This window comes from Balaenoptera musculus, chromosome 16 (assembly GCF_009873245.2).
Source record: "Balaenoptera musculus isolate JJ_BM4_2016_0621 chromosome 16, mBalMus1.pri.v3, whole genome shotgun sequence".
In the NCBI taxonomy this organism is placed as follows: Eukaryota; Metazoa; Chordata; class Mammalia; order Artiodactyla; family Balaenopteridae; genus Balaenoptera; species Balaenoptera musculus.
In genome coordinates, this window is record NC_045800.1 from 34,630,712 (window position 1) to 34,648,914 (window position 18,203).

The 18,203-nt window shown below is 44.5% G+C and overlaps 1 protein-coding gene across 1 annotated transcript; it reads right to left on the reverse strand.

Moving 5' to 3' along the window:
• Nucleotides 1–1,133: 1,133 nt before the first annotated feature.
• Nucleotides 1,134–6,926, reverse strand: HHEX (hematopoietically expressed homeobox). The gene is made up of 4 exons (XM_036827722.1): nucleotides 6,502–6,926; nucleotides 4,232–4,410; nucleotides 3,984–4,034; nucleotides 1,134–2,258 (listed from the first exon to the last, which is right to left on the reverse strand). Exons 1-4 carry the CDS (start codon nucleotides 6,863–6,865, stop codon nucleotides 2,046–2,048), a joined length of 807 nt encoding a protein of 268 aa, XP_036683617.1. The 5' UTR covers nucleotides 6,866–6,926; the 3' UTR covers nucleotides 1,134–2,045.
• Nucleotides 6,927–18,203: the final 11,277 nt, after the last annotated feature.

The window sequence follows — 18,203 nt, forward strand, 5'->3', positions numbered from 1 at the left end:
CCACTGCGCCACCAGGAAAGCCCTAGTTACCTATTTTATATATAGTAGCGTGTATATGTCAATCCCAATCTGAGGAAGAGATTTCTGGACTCTCCCCTCACAGATCTCGCTCATCATTTTCCTGGAATGTCAGGAACCTGACGGCCCAAGTAGGCAAGCAGCTGGGCTGGCCATACCCGGCCCAGTCAGAAACCTCAGCCCACCCTTCCTCGCAGCTCCACACCCACCCCCAGCTCAGCACTTCATTCCTCCCCAGCTCACAATACCTCTTCCTCAACCCTGCTCCCTCCCCTCAACCAGGAACCCTGCTCCCACCTCCCCTCGTCCTCCTTCTCAAAGCTACCAGCCTCCTGTTCCCACACTGGCAGGAATTGTCGGGAGGAAGGGAGCAGCTGAGGGAGTGAGGGGTGAACGCGGGTCCCACCTGCTTTTTCCACACAAGGAGCACCTTAGAGCCCCAGACCAGCAGCTTGGACAACACCTGGGCACTTGTCAGAAGTGTAAATTCCCTGGCCCACCCCAGACCTACCCAAATCAGAAACTCTGGGGATGGGTTGGGCAATGAGTTCCAACAAGCTCTGCAGGTGATTCTGAAGCTCGCTGGAGAAGGAGAACCGCTGTCCTGGCACAAAGTACTCCCCTCCCCCTAAGCGGACCCCCAACCCGGGCTCGGCAGCCCAAGGATGACGCAGTGTTGACTCACGCGGGTCAAGGACGGCGGCCCGGGCTGCCCGGCCAGCCAAGGTGAATCGATGCCGTTCAGCGGCCCCCGCGCTCCGCCACGGCGCAGCTGCTCTTCCCTTCCCGCCGCCTGGCGCGCCCGGGGCTCGGGGTCTGCTGGCCTCCTCCGCTGCTCCAGACACACACCACTCCCTGCCCCCCAACCGCCAACCCCCAGCAAACCCCCGGGGAAAGGCTCACATCTACCTTTCAGGTGCCAGCCCCAGAACCGCGCCCCCAGGACGCCAGGGCCTCGAGCCGCAGGAGCGCCGGCGAGACGCACCGCCAGAGGCTCCTACGCAGGACCCCACGCCCCGGCCCCGGCCCCAGCGCCCAGCACCGCGCCAGTCACCCCAGGCGCTGGAAGAAAAGGTGTGGGTTTGTTTTAATCGAAGAATGAGAGGTCCAAAGAGGTCAGTCATCCCACCGACGGATTTATTTTATATACAAGTTACTCATTTAAAAAAAACAAACAAACCATTTTGGCCATGTCTTTTTTACAGTGAACAATTATATATACACACATTATAAACACTGTTTAATATAAAACACAATATCTACAATCTACTTACATTTAATTAATCTGCTACTTCTAGTTCATCTGTGATTAATTTTAGTCACTGAATCAGAGTCAGTTTCTCTGCTTGAACTGGACTGTACTATCCCCTTAACACCTTGGTCAAACAGGTTCTAAGTGACAGTGCAAAACAAGCATTTAAGATTATCAACTTATACTGATTATATATCTCTCTGACAAAAAGAACACATGCATCCCCGAGACAAAAGCTCTGAGATGGTTTTGGATTTAAGGCAGCAGTGTAAGAATGTAACAAAAAAGTAAGGAATGTTTCCTTTAAAATATTACAAGGCTGCCTGAATTGTGGGCCCCCTTTCCAAGGCATACCTCTGGATTTGGGATGTCCCTTTACTTTTCCATTAAGTGGGATGTAGAAACAGGTTATAGAAAAATCATTCAAGAAATTCCTATTAAAATCTTTAAAGTTATAACTTAAAAATTTAACAAAAAAGTTCAAAATTACTTTTTATAAATAGAAAACACAAGTTACTTTTTTAAAAAGGGGGTGAATTTAATCAGTGAAGAGTCCCTTTATCATACAATCTAAAATCAGTTCATAAACTATTTAAGTCAAAATTAAGGTTTCAATGTGTTTGTTATTTAGCCAGTGCACCAAACATTTTAGGTTTCCAGAATACCCAAAATTGATTCCCTTTCTCATATAGTTTCCCAGTTCATCTATGGAGATTTTCTGTAGCAAATGTTATTCCAAAGCCCAGTTTTCTGAACATGCCAATGTCAGTGGTCATCATCCAGCATTAAAATAGCCTTTATCACCCTCGATGTCCACTTCCTGATCAGAATCCTCTGAAATCTCTGATTCAAGGTCTTCCTGGGAGACAGGGGAGGGCGAACATTGAGAGCTATCCAAAGCACCTTTATTCTGTTCACTGTCTTGCCTCTGGTCACAGGCATTGTCCAAACTTTCCAGTTCTTCTTTTTTATTGCTTTGAGGATTCTCCTGAATGAAGAGGATGAAAATGGAGATTGGTGGGATCATGAGATATGAAGAAGTGAGAGACATAAATCAAATGTCTTTTCATCTTCTATCATCTTTTTAATTTTTAGTTTATCAACTGCTTTCAGGTATAATATTTTTATTCAGAAAATACATACTTGTGCTTCTTTCTCACTTTGGAAGAAATAAAGTTCCTGTCATAGCCAGAGAAAGATTATACTCTTGCCAGATAAGAACAACCAATCACAAATATAAATGTAAATGTGTTATGTCAAATGAAGGCTTAACTCCAGCCCAGACCCATGGTCTCAAGGTTCTTAAAAGTTTAGGGAGAAAAAGAAATTAGATCACTACAGATACACACTATCTTTATTCTTCAAATATTTAAACCTTGCCAATTAACAAAGTCTTCCGACATTTAAAAAATATGAATGCTAAATAGTGAATTAAGGATAAAGTTTCAAAATTATTAGATTGAATCCTTTTTTAATGCATTTTCTGGAGTAAGTTCACAAACATATACACACATAAATATGTGTAGCAAGTTACACAATCATGGCAAAGAAAAAAATGCAGAACTGGAAGAACGTTGCTAACTGGAAAGGGAGACAAATATCATTTACTTAAAAAATCTGGAGGAAATTCCTGGAAAATATTCCCATATTACATAGGAACCACTGTTTTTAAAGTCCCTGGTAAACCACCTTTGACCAAGAACCAAATAAGTTAGTAAATTTTTAATCCTGTTTTTGTCTAAAATGCACATAGACACTATGAGGAAATATTATGATATACTGCTAAGGTTTTTTTTTCTAAAGCAAGACTATAGAATAATAGATTTACCAAGCTTACAACTATGTAACAAGTCACAAGTTCAGATATTAAGAGGGAATGTGAAATTTATCGCTAAATTTTAAAATGCACGCTGCTTTCAATTTCCCCACTCATTATTGTTTCAAAACTATTTCATTTATTATAAACCGTATATAGACTGGCAAATGAAAAATTAAGCATTTGTCAGATAACTTTGGAGAAGACATCCAGATTAGGACATCAAAAACAAATCTTTAGCTTTAAGTCAACAGAGCTTCTTTAAAAACTGAATTAGCCTTTACTTTTTATCACATATTGCATAACAAGGTCATTGGAAGAAAGACTGTTAGAAAGTTTAAGCTGCCTTTCAAACAGGCTTGGATATCCTCTTACTGTTTTTATATTCATTTTAAGAGCTAGAATTAGAGGGAAAATAATTTTTAAACACTTTGATATTTAATTCTTCTAAAAAACAGTGCAAACAAGACTTAAAAGTGTTTATTTCCTTATATTTACCCTTGAGCTCTGCCTAGTTTTATTGTGGCTGTGTAAATAAAAGAAACAATTTTCTCCCAAAGATAACTGCTTAAGTCATTTACTGTCAATTACTTTATCTTTCCTGCGTTAATTAGATAAACAACATATGGGGTTTATAAAACAATTAGCTGGGAGTTTTACTAGCCAGTGTGTGAAAACCCAAGCATAATTGATATAGGAACCGCATTAGGTGCTTTTAGCATTACTGCCGCCTGAACAACTCATCCTGAATTTCAGCAGGACTATTTGCCTTTTTAATCAAGGTGAAGAGGTTAAATAGTCCCTCAAATGACTTTTGCATACAACCTGTAACAGGCCTCGCATTGAGATAACATGATAAAAATATTTATTTCCATAGAAACAGAACCATGTCAATACCTGTTTTAGTCTTCTCCATTTAGCGCGTCGATTCTGAAACCAGGTTTTGACCTACAGGAAAGACAGAAAGAAAACTTGCCAGGAGCCCAGAATCCCGAGGGACCTGGGGAGGAGGGGAGAAGCCGTTCAGGAGCTGCTGAGCCAACCAGCGCTCCAGGCGCGCCAGAGCTCCCGGTGGCTCCACTGTCTCCCTTCTGCCCCGCGACCCCCGCCCCAGGAGCCTGCCTGCGCCCCGCGAGTGAGCTCACCTGCCTCTCACTAAGCTGCAGCATCTTGGCCAGACGCTTCCTCTCGGGCGGGGAGAGGTATTTCTGGGTCTCAAACTTCTTCTCCAGCTCGATGGTCTGGTCGTTGGAGAACCTCACCTGGCCGCCTTTCCTTTTATGCAGAGGCCTCTGCAGGAAAGGGCTCCAGAGCAGGGGTTTGCCTGCGGGCAAAAGAAACGGTTAGTGAGGGCCCTGAAGCGGCGTGGCCCACCCGGACCTGCCTGCACTGGGGATGACAAAGAAGGCGAGGGGAGGCTACGGGACACTCAAGCAGACACATTCACGTATACCCCCTGAGACGTGGACCCAACACGCTCCCACCAATACACATCATACCCAGAGACACAGGAACATCCAAAGTCACACACCTACACGGCATGTGCACAAAGATCACACGTGTATGCTCACAGACACACACCATCACACCCATGGCTAAGTACAATTATTTTGATCCCCAAAAGAACACCGACTCTAGGTTGAGCTTAAAATACCATGACCCTCTTTAATCAGTCGCTCTCAAAATTTATACACAACTTTTTTAGTCTAGAGGACCTGCAGAGAGGTCCTCTCCCTTGGTGAACCGCACTTTCCAAATACCCGTTAGGTTGGGGAAGAGTGGGTCTGTCACACTAGCCAAGGCGTTGCTGCCAGGGGCCGGCGGCCTGGCTACAACGGAAGCCCTCCGGCCCGAGAGCAAGCTTCAGGGCGCGTGGAGCTTCCAATCCTGGCTGGAGGGCGCCGGGCCTCCTCTGATTTCACACCCGGCCGGTGGGGGCGGCCAGTTAGAGCCACCCCGTGGGCTATGGCAACATTTCCGTCAATGTGTTTCCTGTTGGTCTATCTCGAAAAACCCTTTGCTTCCTCCTGCGCAGTCCCAGCAGTAACCCAAGGAAACCCAGGGCGCGCTCTGTGAAAACGTTTGCCCCCAGGCCCGGCCTGGCTGAGGGTCCCCCTCGGGGCCCAGAAGGCAAACAGAGCCGCACCGGGCCTGCGCCATCAAACCCTCAAGAATGGAATCAAAAACACAATATAATAACTTAAAAAAAAAAAGAACTAAAATATAATCCCCCCCAAATCTCTAGCGACGAGAAAGGAAGGTGGAGAACTGAGTGAGGGGCCACACCATAATATTGATGACATTAAAATGTCAATTAATATGTTAGTTGTCTCCAGGGTGCCTGCAGAAGCTGCCAATAACAGAGTAGATTTAAAACCCTGGCGGCCCAAGGCAAGGAGCCCCGTTTTATTTACCCGGGGGCACCAAGGGCCACCCGGAGCGCAGATCACGGGTGGCTTATTTCTTAGGCCACGCACTGAGGGGACAAGTCCCGCAAACTCTATGCGGCCGACGTGTCCGCGCTGCCCTTCCTATTCCAAAGACGTGTGGGTCAGTCCGTCCGTCCGTCCGTGGGTCTGCAGGCCTGCGCTAAATGCTTTGAAAGTTGGCAATGTTGTTTTTTCGAGATTTTGCTTACGTCAGGATTCAGACTGGGGCAAAACAGCCTCAAAAAAAAAAAAAAAAGGGAAGCAACTGGTTATTTTAGCTGCCATAAAGTCACATCCCACACAGAGGAAATGAACAATATCAGAAAAACGGATCCCGGCTATCAGAAGTCGAGTGTTTCCTGAATTTGTCTGTATTGAGGATGTCGATAAAATAATCAGCAGCGTGCACTACTCCGGGGGAAGGGTCTGCTTCATGCAGCCAGGAAAACACTTAACAGCTTCTGAAACCAGATTTACTCCTATCGAGAACTCAAGATTTCCTGTATGAACGGAAAGGGTCAGGCTCTTTCACTGCACAAGCTTGTTGAACCAGGTCCAGCCCCGTAACCACCCCGGCCCGGCAGCTATCCCTGCCCCGCAGGGGCGGCCCGGGGCGCTTTGGCTCTCCCTTCCCAGTCCCTCCAGCTAAGGGAGCCCCACCCGGGCGACACGCGCCCCCAGGACTCCTCCAGCCGCGGGCCCCAGCGGCAGCGCCCGAGGTCCGGCCCGGGCCCGCGCGCCCCGACGCCTGCAAGGTGCAGGAAAACCAATCTGAGTCATGGTGCGGGCAGACTGGGCTGCCCGCCGCCGGGGCCCGCGCCTGCCGTCCCCCGCGCGCGCCCGACAGCCGCTTTTCAATCTCTTTTGCCACAACTTTCTGTTGCCTCCCCTCCGCCCCCGCCGCCTCCTGGGCGCTGCCACCTGCCGGGTGGCGCCTTTCTCGCCGCCGCCCGGGCTCGGCCCCGCCATGACCCCGGCCGCCTTACCCAGGGGGTCGTGGCGGAGCAGGGCGTGCGTGTAGTCGTTCACCGACCGCGGGAAGGGGTACAGAGGGCCCCCGAAGCCGCCGGGTCCGTAGGCGGCGGCCAGCGCGGCGGCGGAGTGGTGCGAGAAGGCGGGGTGGATCGGCGTGGGCTCGTATACCGGGGTCCGGTAGGAGGACACGAGGCTGGTGAAGGAGGAGTTGGGGGACGGCAGCGTGGGCGTGGGGGTGGGCGCGGCGGGCCCGCGACCCAGGATGTCCTCGATGTAGAACGGCGTCGGGTGCGCTGGCTGCAGCAGCGGCGTGGGCGCGTACAGCGGCACCCCCAAGGCGCCCGCTGCCGCCGGTCCGGGGTGCGGGTACTGCATGGCTCCGCCGCGCTCCGGGCCCTCGGAGAGCTGCCGGCCCGCGCCGCGGCGCTACATTTATCCGCGCTCCGCGCTCCCGGCTATAGGCTCTGCCGGCCGCGGGGTGGGGCCGCGCTCTCTGGCCCCTTCCTGCCGCTGGGCCCTGCGGCCAATGGCGCGGAGCCCCCGGAGCCGTCTCCCGCCCCCACCCTTGGCCCGCCCCCGCCGGCCGAGGTCCCCGCCCCTGGGACGCGCTTGCTTCCAGGCTCTTAGGACCCTGCGCTCAGCTGTACCCTCGCCGCCGGCGCTCGGGGCTCCAGGCACCCAGCCCCGGGACGCCCTCGAAGGAAGCCCAGGGCCGCGTCCGTCAGGCGAGGCGCGAGGCAAGCAGCTGCCTGGAAGGCGGCCTCAAGCGGCCCTAGCCCCGGCGGCGAGGCATCTCCGCCGAAACTCGGGGGCACTGGTCCAGGCCCGGGACCGGGGAGGCGGTAGCCGGCCCAGGCAAGGGGCGACTGGACTCGGGCCCCGCAGGCGTAGAGGCCCCTGGTCGGGCCGCGCCTTCGCAGGCCTGAGAGCACTCTCCGTGGTCAGCGCGCTCCCTGGAGTAACGGTAGCATTGGCTGTTGCCCCGGGCGTCTCGGGAGTGCTCGTAGCGGGAGAGAGTGCCCTGGGTTCCTGGGGCAACTCCAAGGAGAGAGATCTACGGCCCTTGCCTGCGTCCCAGCGTGGTAAGGACGATTAGACTTTAGGTGCTGCGGACTCTTGCTCTCTAGCCCGTTTCATCTGTGGGCCCCGGGACTCAGCCACTTCCCCGGGGACGCCGGCAGAAGTCCCTTCGGGCAGGAATCAAGGGAAGGCCTGCATCCTACGGCGCCAGGCAGAAGCTGTGCAGTCTTCTCTGACCCAGTGGGGGCTGCTCCCTGTCCCCTATCCCCGGGTCCTGGGGGATCGCAGCTGCGCGCAGCCCCGCTTTCCCTTTTTGCACGTGTTTGCTATTGAAGCTGTGACGCTACCCGGTGTGGCCTCAGCTCTGTGCGGCTCCACTCGCCTACGGGGCAAGGGGGCATTTTCTTGATTGACGCCCTCCTGCGGCTGTCACACCTCGCGGTGAGTGGTTTCTGCCAAGGTCCTCCATTAATCGTGGAAATGAAAAAACTTCCCGGCTTTTTCTATTGAGAGTTTTTGTTTACATCTTGGGATTATTTCTCTGACTGCAGTGGGAAGGCGGTAGGAAGAGTGGGCTGGAAGCCGGATGGCCTGAGTTCAAGTTTCAGTCCGCACTTTTTTTGTTGAGCAACTACTGTGTGCCAGCAGTGAACAGAACAGATGTAGTTCCTGTCCTCGCAGTGGCAGGAAACAAATTTTAATACAGTGACTTATATATGTGCTAGGAAGGAGAAGTACGTGATAACCCGAAACCTTATAACAAGCGGACACCACCTAGCTGGGTGAGGGAGATGTGTTAAGGAAGAGAAAGTGTTCCCCAAGGAAGTGATGTTTGAAAAATGAGTAGGTGTCTAGGAGCCTAGAGAGGAACTAACATTTCAAGTCCAGGGAATAACATGTGAGTGTCCTCAATACAACTTTTCAAGTCACCCTCCCGGAGCTTTTCTCATCTGAAACAATTAGGGCTTAACCTAAAGCTTTCTGATCTTTTTGGGTTGGGGTCATAGGCGTCTTTCAAAATCTGACGACAGACAAGAGCTACAGACAAACACAGCAAGTGTAATATGCTGTCATTTCAGTTAAAACGTTGGGAGAAGGTAAGAATATTTGTGCCTTTATTATACAAACTATCTCTGGAAGGATACACAAAAACCTAATAACATTGGCTGTCTGTGAAGAGAGAGGTGGAGATGGAGAATGTACTGTACACTTTGTGACTCTTTGGAGAATTGAACTGTGTGGATGTGTGACCTATTCATCGTATAAGTAGGTCCTTGAAGCCGTGGCTGATTCTAGGTCTGGGGCAGGAAACGTACAAGGTGAGCTCCAGGTATCTTGTGCCAGAAACCACAGACAGAAAACAGGAACCGGCTTGAAGGGTTTTCCATTGGCCAAATTTGGGGTAATTTAAGCATCAAAACTATGGATTATAAGAGTTCATAGTATTACTGTTCATAGTGATACTCAGAGAGAGAAAGGGATGGTAGATGGTAAAGCTGGAAGAATGCTAGCTAACAAATGTGGAAACATTGATAAAATCAGAAAATGTATTAATTCATTCAAGAATCATCCAAAACCATCAAGTGAAACATCGTTGAGGATGAGGATTTTCACAAGATCTCATAGTATCACCACAATTGATTGGATTCTGGATTTTTTTTAAGCTCTAAAAGACATTTAGGGGGATAATAGGGGAGAATTGAATAGGGATTTTATGTTAGATGACATTATTATATTAATGTTCATTGTTTTAGGTGTGATATTGGTATTGTGGGTGAAGTGTCCTTATTCTGGGAGGTACAAGCTAAGGTATTTGGGTGTGAAGGGTCATGAAATCTGCAACTTACTTTCCAATTGATACACATACACAAATATATACATATGTGTATATGTATATACACAAAGAGGGAGATAAACCAAATTAGAAAATTTATTTATTTGTGAATTTAAGTGAAGAGTATACAGATGTTCATTGTACTAGTTTCAGCTTCTCTGTAGGTTTGAAATTTTTTAATATAAAAACTTTAAAAATAAGTATGAATCTATATGTTAAAAAATAAAAACACTGTTTCGGTTTTTTTAAAAGCTAAAAATTATTTGAATTATTTGTTAAGTCTGCATACAAGTTCAGGCAGTGCGTTCCTCCTGGAAACCATCTGTGGAGGGCCATTTGCGAATCATCGGTCTCTCTGGGGTCTGGTCTGATGTCGTGCCCCCTCCACCAGCCATAATTCTCCTCACATGGCCTGATGGAGAATTCAGGAAGGTGCTGGGAGACTGAAAGTGAAGTGTATTCTTCTGTGTATCAAGGACAGAGACGGGATTTGGGGACAAAGAAAGGACAGTTGTTATGTTAAAGGACTTCAGAAGTTATGTCTGTTTTAAACTAAGCAGGTTACTGTGATTATTATTTTCTCACAAAATGTTTCTCCCTCATCTTTTTCTCCTTTTTCCTGCCCCTTCTACCTAGCAAGTAATTGAGATGATTACTCCAACTCATTTAATGCCCTTACAGTAAATCACTGGCCAGCCTTCATTCTCCATCTTCATAAATAGTATGAGTTTATAGTTTATTCTGTGCATGACTCGGCCACCAGCCAAAAAGATCTAAGTCTACAAACATTCCAAAAGTATATATTAAAATACTAGGGAAATAATCAATATAGGAAAAGGAAGCATCATTCCTTTCTTTGATTTAGGCACAGACCCTGTGAGGTGATGGGGATCTAATAAGGCATTGGTATAACATTCCAACTCAGCTACGTAATCCTAACCAGCAAATTGAAGCACTTAATTCTGTTAAGCTGTATAACACCATGTCTTCTAAATCCAATCGTCAGATCCGTGTTCATTTCACTATAGTTAAAAAAAATTACAACCACATTTGTGAATGTCACATTCATTGAACTACATAATTTTTAATATCACTTGTGTAGGTTTTATAGTTTGTTTTATTGTTTTAAAAGTCATCTGGGGCTCTAAAAGAACTAGATTTTCCCAAAGTTGTCCTTAAAATTTTTTTTCACCCAGTCAGAACTAATAAAACAAAACTGTTGTAGCCATTTAATTCAGAATCTCTTGGAGTTTCAATATTTTTTCTCTGCTGGATACTAAAACCAATAAAGCTACATGAGATTTTAATTATATTCTGAATTAAAGAAGACTTTAAAAATTTGGCACCATTTATTTTAGTCACTACTATTGTGCAAGATACCAAACTTTGTAAGAAGAGAATGTGGTTCTCACCTCTAGTTTATCTAGTAGGAGTTTAGGTAAATTTTTTGCAACTTATTTTCAGTAGTTAAATGTACATAGAAGTAAAACTTCAAATGAGCTCTAGCTTGAGAGCATGAATTGATTTTATTATAACATTTAATTCTATTTCACTGTATTGTATTTTATTTAAAATTTGACAAAATCTAATTAATTAGTGTTTTAGGGTTTTACTAACTTAAAAGATGCTACTGCGATCAAAAGAAATATCTTGTCCATGTCATGAATGGGATCAGAGCTCTGGAAAACACAGGCAGTAGTCATCACGATGTTGATTCAGTGGTGTTCACATTTTACATACTGTAATGTACTTTACATAACACTGTAATGTGGGTAAATTTTAGCAACCACTGAGCTTTGGGTGGAGCTTATGATATTTATTTGCTCAATTTAAAAAAGTGATGAAGAACTCAATAACAAAAAGAGAACCCTATTTTTTAAATGAGCAAAAGATCTGAATAGACATTTCTCCAGAAAAGATACACAAATGGTCAATAAGCATGTGAAAAACTGTTCAATACCATTAGACATCAGGGAAACAAAAATCAAAACCATAAGCAGATACCACTTTATACCTCCTAGGATAGCTATAATAATTTCTTTTTAAAAAAACAAAATAGGGACTTCCATGGCGGCCCAGTGGTTGGGTCTCTGCACTTCCACTGCAGGGGGGACAGGTTCGATCCCTGGTCGGTAAACTAAGATCCCACATGCTGTGCAGTGTGGCCAAAAAGAAAACAAAAAAAAGAAAAGAATGACTCTAAACGGGAATTCCCTGGCGGTCCAGTGGTGAGGACTCCACAGCCAACAATAAATAAAAAAACAAAATAATGAATGTTGGTAAGAATGTGTAGATTTAGAACCCTTGTACATTGCTGGTGGCAATGTAAAATGAAGCAGCTGCTTTGGAAAACACTCTGGCAGTTCCTAAAAAGGTTAAACATAGAGTTACCATATGACCCAGTAATTCCACTCCTAGGTGTATACCCAAGAAATGAAAACATTTATCCATACAAAAACTTGTACACAAATGTTCATAGTAGAAGTATTCATGATAGCCAAAAAGCGGTAACAGTTCAAATGTCCATCCACTGATAAATGAATAAATAAAATGTACATCCAAGCAATGGAATATTATTCGGTAATAAAAAGGTATGAAGTACTGACACGTGCTACAACATAGGTGAACTTAAACATTTTGCTAAGTGAAAGAAGCCAGACACAAAAGGCCACATATTAGATGATTCCATTTATATGAAATGTCCAGAAAAGGCAAATCTATAGAGACAGAAAGTAGATTAGTGGTTGCCTAGGGCTAAGGAAGTTGGGGATAAATGAAGGGTGGACTGCTAATGGGTACAGAGTTTCTTTTTGAGGTAATGAAAATGTTCTAGAAGTTATTGTAGTGATGGTTACACAACTTTGAGAGTATCCAGAAAAGAAAAATGTTTAATGGGTGAATTATATGGTGTGAATTATATCTAAGTAGAGCTGTTATGTTATTTTTTAATGATGAAAGGACGTCACATGAATAATAATTTTAACAAAGGCTACAATGTCAGAAGTGATATTTTGACATGTAATCCAAATCTGTGGATATTCATCTAAGCTCCCAGGCAACAATCCTTGAGAAAGAACCAGAAATGATGAACCAGGACTCCTGCTGTGTGGACCATGGGCCCTTTCTTTTTTTTTTTTTTTTTTTTAATTTTATGTATTTATTTATTTATTTTTGGCTGTGCTGGGTCTTCGTTTCTGTGCGAGGGCTTTCTCCAGTTGGTGGCAAGCGGGGACCACTCTTCATGGCTGTGCGCAGGCCTCTCACTATCGTGGCCTCTCTTGTTGCGGAGCACAGGCTCCAGACGCGCAGGCTCAGCAGCTGTGGCTCACGGGCCTAGTTGCTCCACGGCACGTGGGATCTTCCCAGACCAGGGCTCGAACCTGTGTCCCCTGCATTAGCAGGCAGACTCTCAACCACTGCGCCACCAGGGAAGCCATGGGCCCTTTCTATTCAGCACACCAACCTACTTCCCTGGAGCCTGTGTTCCCTCATTTGCATTTTTTCACCAGGCAGGTGCCCTTCTTTCTAATCACCCCCTAGAAAGGAGAGGAAGAAGAAGTTTATTACCAAGGAACCAAATGTCGGAAGAAAAATTTAAAGCCAGTTTAGATTCTGGTCCTGATTTTTTAATTTTCATGAAATCATTTGAGATCTTACGGGCATAAAATTCCCCTGTCCTTAACTCTAAGGAGCACTCTAAAGATTCTGTTCTGAAAACAAACATGGTTACCAAGGGGTAAAGGGGGGAGGGATGAACTGGGATTGACATATACACACTACTATATATAAAATAGATAACTAATAGGAACCTACTTTATAGCACAGGGAACTCTACTCAATACTCTGTAATGACCTATATGGGAAAAGAATCTAAAAAAAGTGGATATATGTATATGTATAACTGATTCACTTTACAATACAGCAGAAACTAACAACATTTTAAAGCAACTCTACTCCAATAAAAATGTTTAAAAAATAGTTTAGCTGGAAAAAACAACATTCTATTCTGAGAAAAGGAAAAGGCAACAAATGTCATGATGCCCCGACCACAAAGAAGTCGCAGGTCTTATTCAGCAGGACTGTGGGGGTCATAAAGAAATCTTCAGTTCAGAGAGGTAGAGGGGAAACATTCTGGAAATCCTAAGTGTGGGAATCAATAAGAGCTGGAGATGATCACCTCCTAGAAAACTGAGTAAAGTGCTTCATGGTAAAGACACTGTGAGCTGCCTACAGGAACCCACTCTCTTGCTTGGCAATGACCTCAGATAAAACATAATCTGGCTTCCCGAGGACACATTTTTCCCCCAGCTGTGAAATGGGTCTGAAATACTGAATTGTTTCAGATAACTCAGCAAAGATGTCTGAGACTATCAGGAGGGGTGGGAAATATTGATCATGCCAATGTTTGACCTAAAAGGGAAATCCCTACCTGAAGTTATAGGTCCCAAGAAACTGATAACATCAGTTGCTTAGAAGGGAATGGCATGGTGGCACAGATGTAGGGGAGGGGAGTGTGAATGAGATGGGAAGTGGCTTTATGCTGTATACCCTTTTGTACTTTTTGAATTTTGAACACCGTTCCTGAAACAGTGTCTGGCATGTAGTAGGTGCTCAATAGATATTTTTGAAAGGGTGAATGGAGTCAAACAAATGTGATTTTTTGCCGTAGAGCAGAGATTGGCACAACATTGTAAATCAACTCTACTTCAATTAAAAAAAAAACAACGTGATTTTTTAATGCTAGCTCCACCATTTTTATTGCAAGCTTTGATTAGTTTCTTAACCATTTTGAGCTCCACAGTTTCCTCAAAAGCAGTATAGGGATTGTGATAATGTCTCTCTCATAATACTGTTATGAGGATTAAATGAGTTATTGCATGTAAATCACTGGCATACACTAAACAGTCGATAAAGAGTAGTTGCTGTGATGATGATCACGATGATGATGATGATGATGACAACTACAACAACGATGGTGGAAGAGAAGCAGACCAGAGGGATCTACTAATTCTTCTACGAAAATAGAGCATTGCTCTAGTCAATATTGCTTGAAATAAATGTGCATCATCTGGATTTGGGTATCTTTTATTTCTATTTTTATTTTTTTTTTAACTTTTTTTTTTTAATTTATTTTTCGCTGTGTTGGGTCTTCGTCTCTGTGCGAGGACTTTCTCTAGTTGCGGCAAGCGGGGGCCACTCTTCATCGCGGTGCGCGGGCCTCTCACTATCACGGCCTCTCTTGTTGCGGAGCACAGGCTCCAGACGCACAGGCTCAGTAGTTGTGGCTCACGGGCCTAGTTGCTCCGCGGCATGTGGGATCTTCCCAGACCAGGGCTCGAACCCGTGTCCCCCGCATTAGCAGGCAGATTCTCAACCACTGCGCCACCAGGGAAGCCCGGGAATCTTTTATTACAAGGAGGTTTTTCAATTAGAAATGTACTTGAGGTCTATTATACTGTAGAGGATATAAAGATTAATAAGAAAAGGTCCCTGCCCTCAAGGAGCTTTGTTATAATAATATGGGTGAATGAATGTCTTAAAAACAAACTCTAGACTATCTGATTGCTGTTGTTGTAGTGAATTAATTAAAATGAACACACTGCATGAAGATTCAAGAGCTGGAAAGTTCAATGAAGCTAATACTCAAGATTCTGCAGTTATTACAGTTCTTAGTGTAGCAATGAACCAGATATCACATGGACGACATTCGAATCTTCTTCCCTCTTCTTTGCTTAGCATCTGGGCTTTTTGTATACTGTTTTTATATATGCATAGATATGAAAGGTAGTATTACCCACTGGTTAAAAACATGGACCTTTCTCTGACATTTCCTAACTCTATGACCTTGGCAAAGCATTTACTTTTTCTCAGCCTATGTTTTTTATTTTAGCCTAAAAAAAAAAAAAGCTAATAATCACACCTATATCATACAGTTGTGAGGATTAAATGTACCACTGCCTTTAAAATTTTTAGCACTGTACCTGACCCGGTCAGTTCTCAATTTCCTTCTATTTGAAAGGAGTAGAATAAATTTTGCCTGGCGGCAAGCAATAAGCTGTAAAGAAATTAGTTTAGCCCGTCTTTCCTTCTCCCAAGTTGAAAGGCAAACAATTTTTGGTTGTTTGATTTTTTAACCTCATAAATTATACAAAATACTATTTGCATGGCTTATGTTGAAGGAAAACAAAATTGATAAAAGGAGCGGGGCTGTACATTTCCTAAATCTTTGCTAGTTTAGGGAAGATGGTTCTGATTTGTTTCTCCTTCTGAGTTCATGATCTTGATTATTAGTCCCTCCAGCCACTCAGCCACTGAAGCTAAAAAGAGAAGAGCCGTGTTTGAGATGGGGAAGAGGGAAGCAGAGAGAAGAGAGATTGAATAGTTGAAGTGGGAGTAGTGGAAAAGAGGAAAAGAGAAGATGACTGCCCAGGTTGATTTGGGGGACTGAACTTAAGAGCGTACAGTCCCCAGGACGGGAGAGGCCTAATGGTTCCTGAAGAGCAGGAGCTGTGTCTTAGTCATCCCTGTCCTCCACCAGCACCCAGCACTGTCCCTGGCATCAGGATGGCATCATCAAATGTGGGTCACTGAGTATCACCCCAGCACTTCTCGGAGAAAGAGAAGGATTATATAGGCTGAAAGCCCAACCCTGAGTACAAAAGGGGCTTGCTGGGTTTCTAGGGAGAACGAGCCATTCTGTTTTTCTGAATCCGAAGGTGAACATCTGGATGGAGCAGAATATTTAAGAAGTCTCAGAGGGAATGAGGACAAGGAATATGGACAAGAGCAGCAGTCACAGGCAGTTGCTGTGGTGACAGCAGCTCCTAAACTGGGTGGCTCATGGCACTGAGCCACAGTTTGTGAGGCCTTTCTCTTTCTTGATCATCAGGAGCAATGATTGTGGAAGTAGAGCAGGAGGATGTTACACATGGAGTTCCAGCCTTCGAGTTGATGGAACACTAGCCACAAAATGACTGTAGGCTCATTATTTTCCACCTCATTAACCCTCTAAGGCTGGAAACCCAAGAAACTTTTGCTCCCTTTTTGTAATCCAGCAGATAGGTAACAACTCCATGTTATAAATGAGGAAACACGCCCAGAGAAGTTAAACAACTTGTCCAAAGGCACAGAGCGAATAAATAGCAAAGCAAGGATTTAATCTTGGATATGATTCTTGAACAAGATCTTTCTGTGGTGCCATAAAGCCGTTGCTATTGGTTAAGCAATTGTAAGAGGTGCAAGTACTATTTTTAAACAAGAAGGCCATACCTATCACTTTATTCCCTGCATATGCACCCATTCCTGGGTATTCTGGGACATTAAAGTGAAAAACAGGAAGTCTCCACGAAAGAAAACAAAAGGAGAGCAAAGGTTTTTTTTGGTTTTTTTGGCCATGCTATGTAGCACGTAGGATCTTAGTTCCGTGACCAGGGATCGAACCCGTGCCCTCTGCAGTGGAAGCGTGGGGTCTTAGCCCCTGGACTGCCAGGGAAGTCTCTTTATTAATCTAAATGTATAAGCAAGCATATATTGTCTATTATGATCAGGTACATAAGTACATACATATATAGATAGTGTATACAAAATTATTAATCAGCACCATGCTCAAAATAAATTAGATTTCTACCACCTTTTATTTTTAAAATTATAAAAATTGCACTAGGTTATTGCTTTTTTCTTTTTTTTAATTTTATTTTTTTATACAGCAGGTTCTTATTAGTCATCAATTTTATACACATCAGTGTATACATGTCAATCCCAATCGCCCAGTTCAGCACACCACCATCCCCACCCACCGGCCGCTTTCCCCACTTGCTGTCCATACGTTTGTTCTCTACATCTGTGTCTCAATTTCTGCCCTGCAGACCGGTTCATCTGTACCATTTTTCTAGGTTCCACATATATGCGTTAATATACGATATTTGTTTTTCTCTTTCTGACTTACTACACTCTGTATGACAGTCTCTAGATCCATCCACGTCTCCACAAACGACCCAATTTCGTTCCTTTTTATGGCTGAGTAATATTCCCTTGTATATATGTACCACAACTTCTTTATCCATTCGTCTGTCGATGGGCATTTAGGTTGCTTCCATGACCTGGCTATTGTAAATAGTGCTGCAATGAACATTGGGGTGCATGTGTCTTTTTGAATTATGGTTTTCTCTGGGTATATGCCCAGTAGTGGCATTGCTGGATCATATGGTAATTCTATTTTTAGTTTTTTAAGGAACCTCCATACTGTTCTCCATAGTGGCTGTGTCAATTTACATTCCCCCCAACAGTGCAAGAGGGTTCCCTTTTCTCCACACCCTCTCCAGCATTTGTTGTTTGTAGATTTTCTGATGATGCCCATTGTCACTGGTGTGAGGTGATACCTCATTGTAGTTTTGATTTGCATTTCTCTAATAATTAGTGATGTTGAGCAGCTTTTCATGTGCTTCTTGGCCATCTGTATGTCTTCTTTGGAGAAATGTCTATTTAGGTCTTCTGCCCATTTTTGGATTGGGTTGTTTGTTTCTTTAATATTGAGGTGCATGAGCTGTTTATATATTTTGGAGATTAATCCTTTGTCCGTTGATTCGTTTGCATATATTTTCTGCCATTCTGAGGGTTGTCTTTTGGTCTTGTTTATGGTTTCCTTTGCTGTGCAAAAGCTTTGAAGTTTCATTAGGTCCCATTTGTTTATTTTTGTTTTTATTTCCATTACTCTAGGAGGTGGATCAAAAAAGATCTTGCTGTGATTTATGTCAAAGAGTGTTCTTCCTATGTTTTCCTCTACGAGTTTTATAGTGTCTGGTCTTACATTTAGGTCTCGAATCCATTTTGAGTTTATTTTTGTGTATGGTGTTAGGGAGT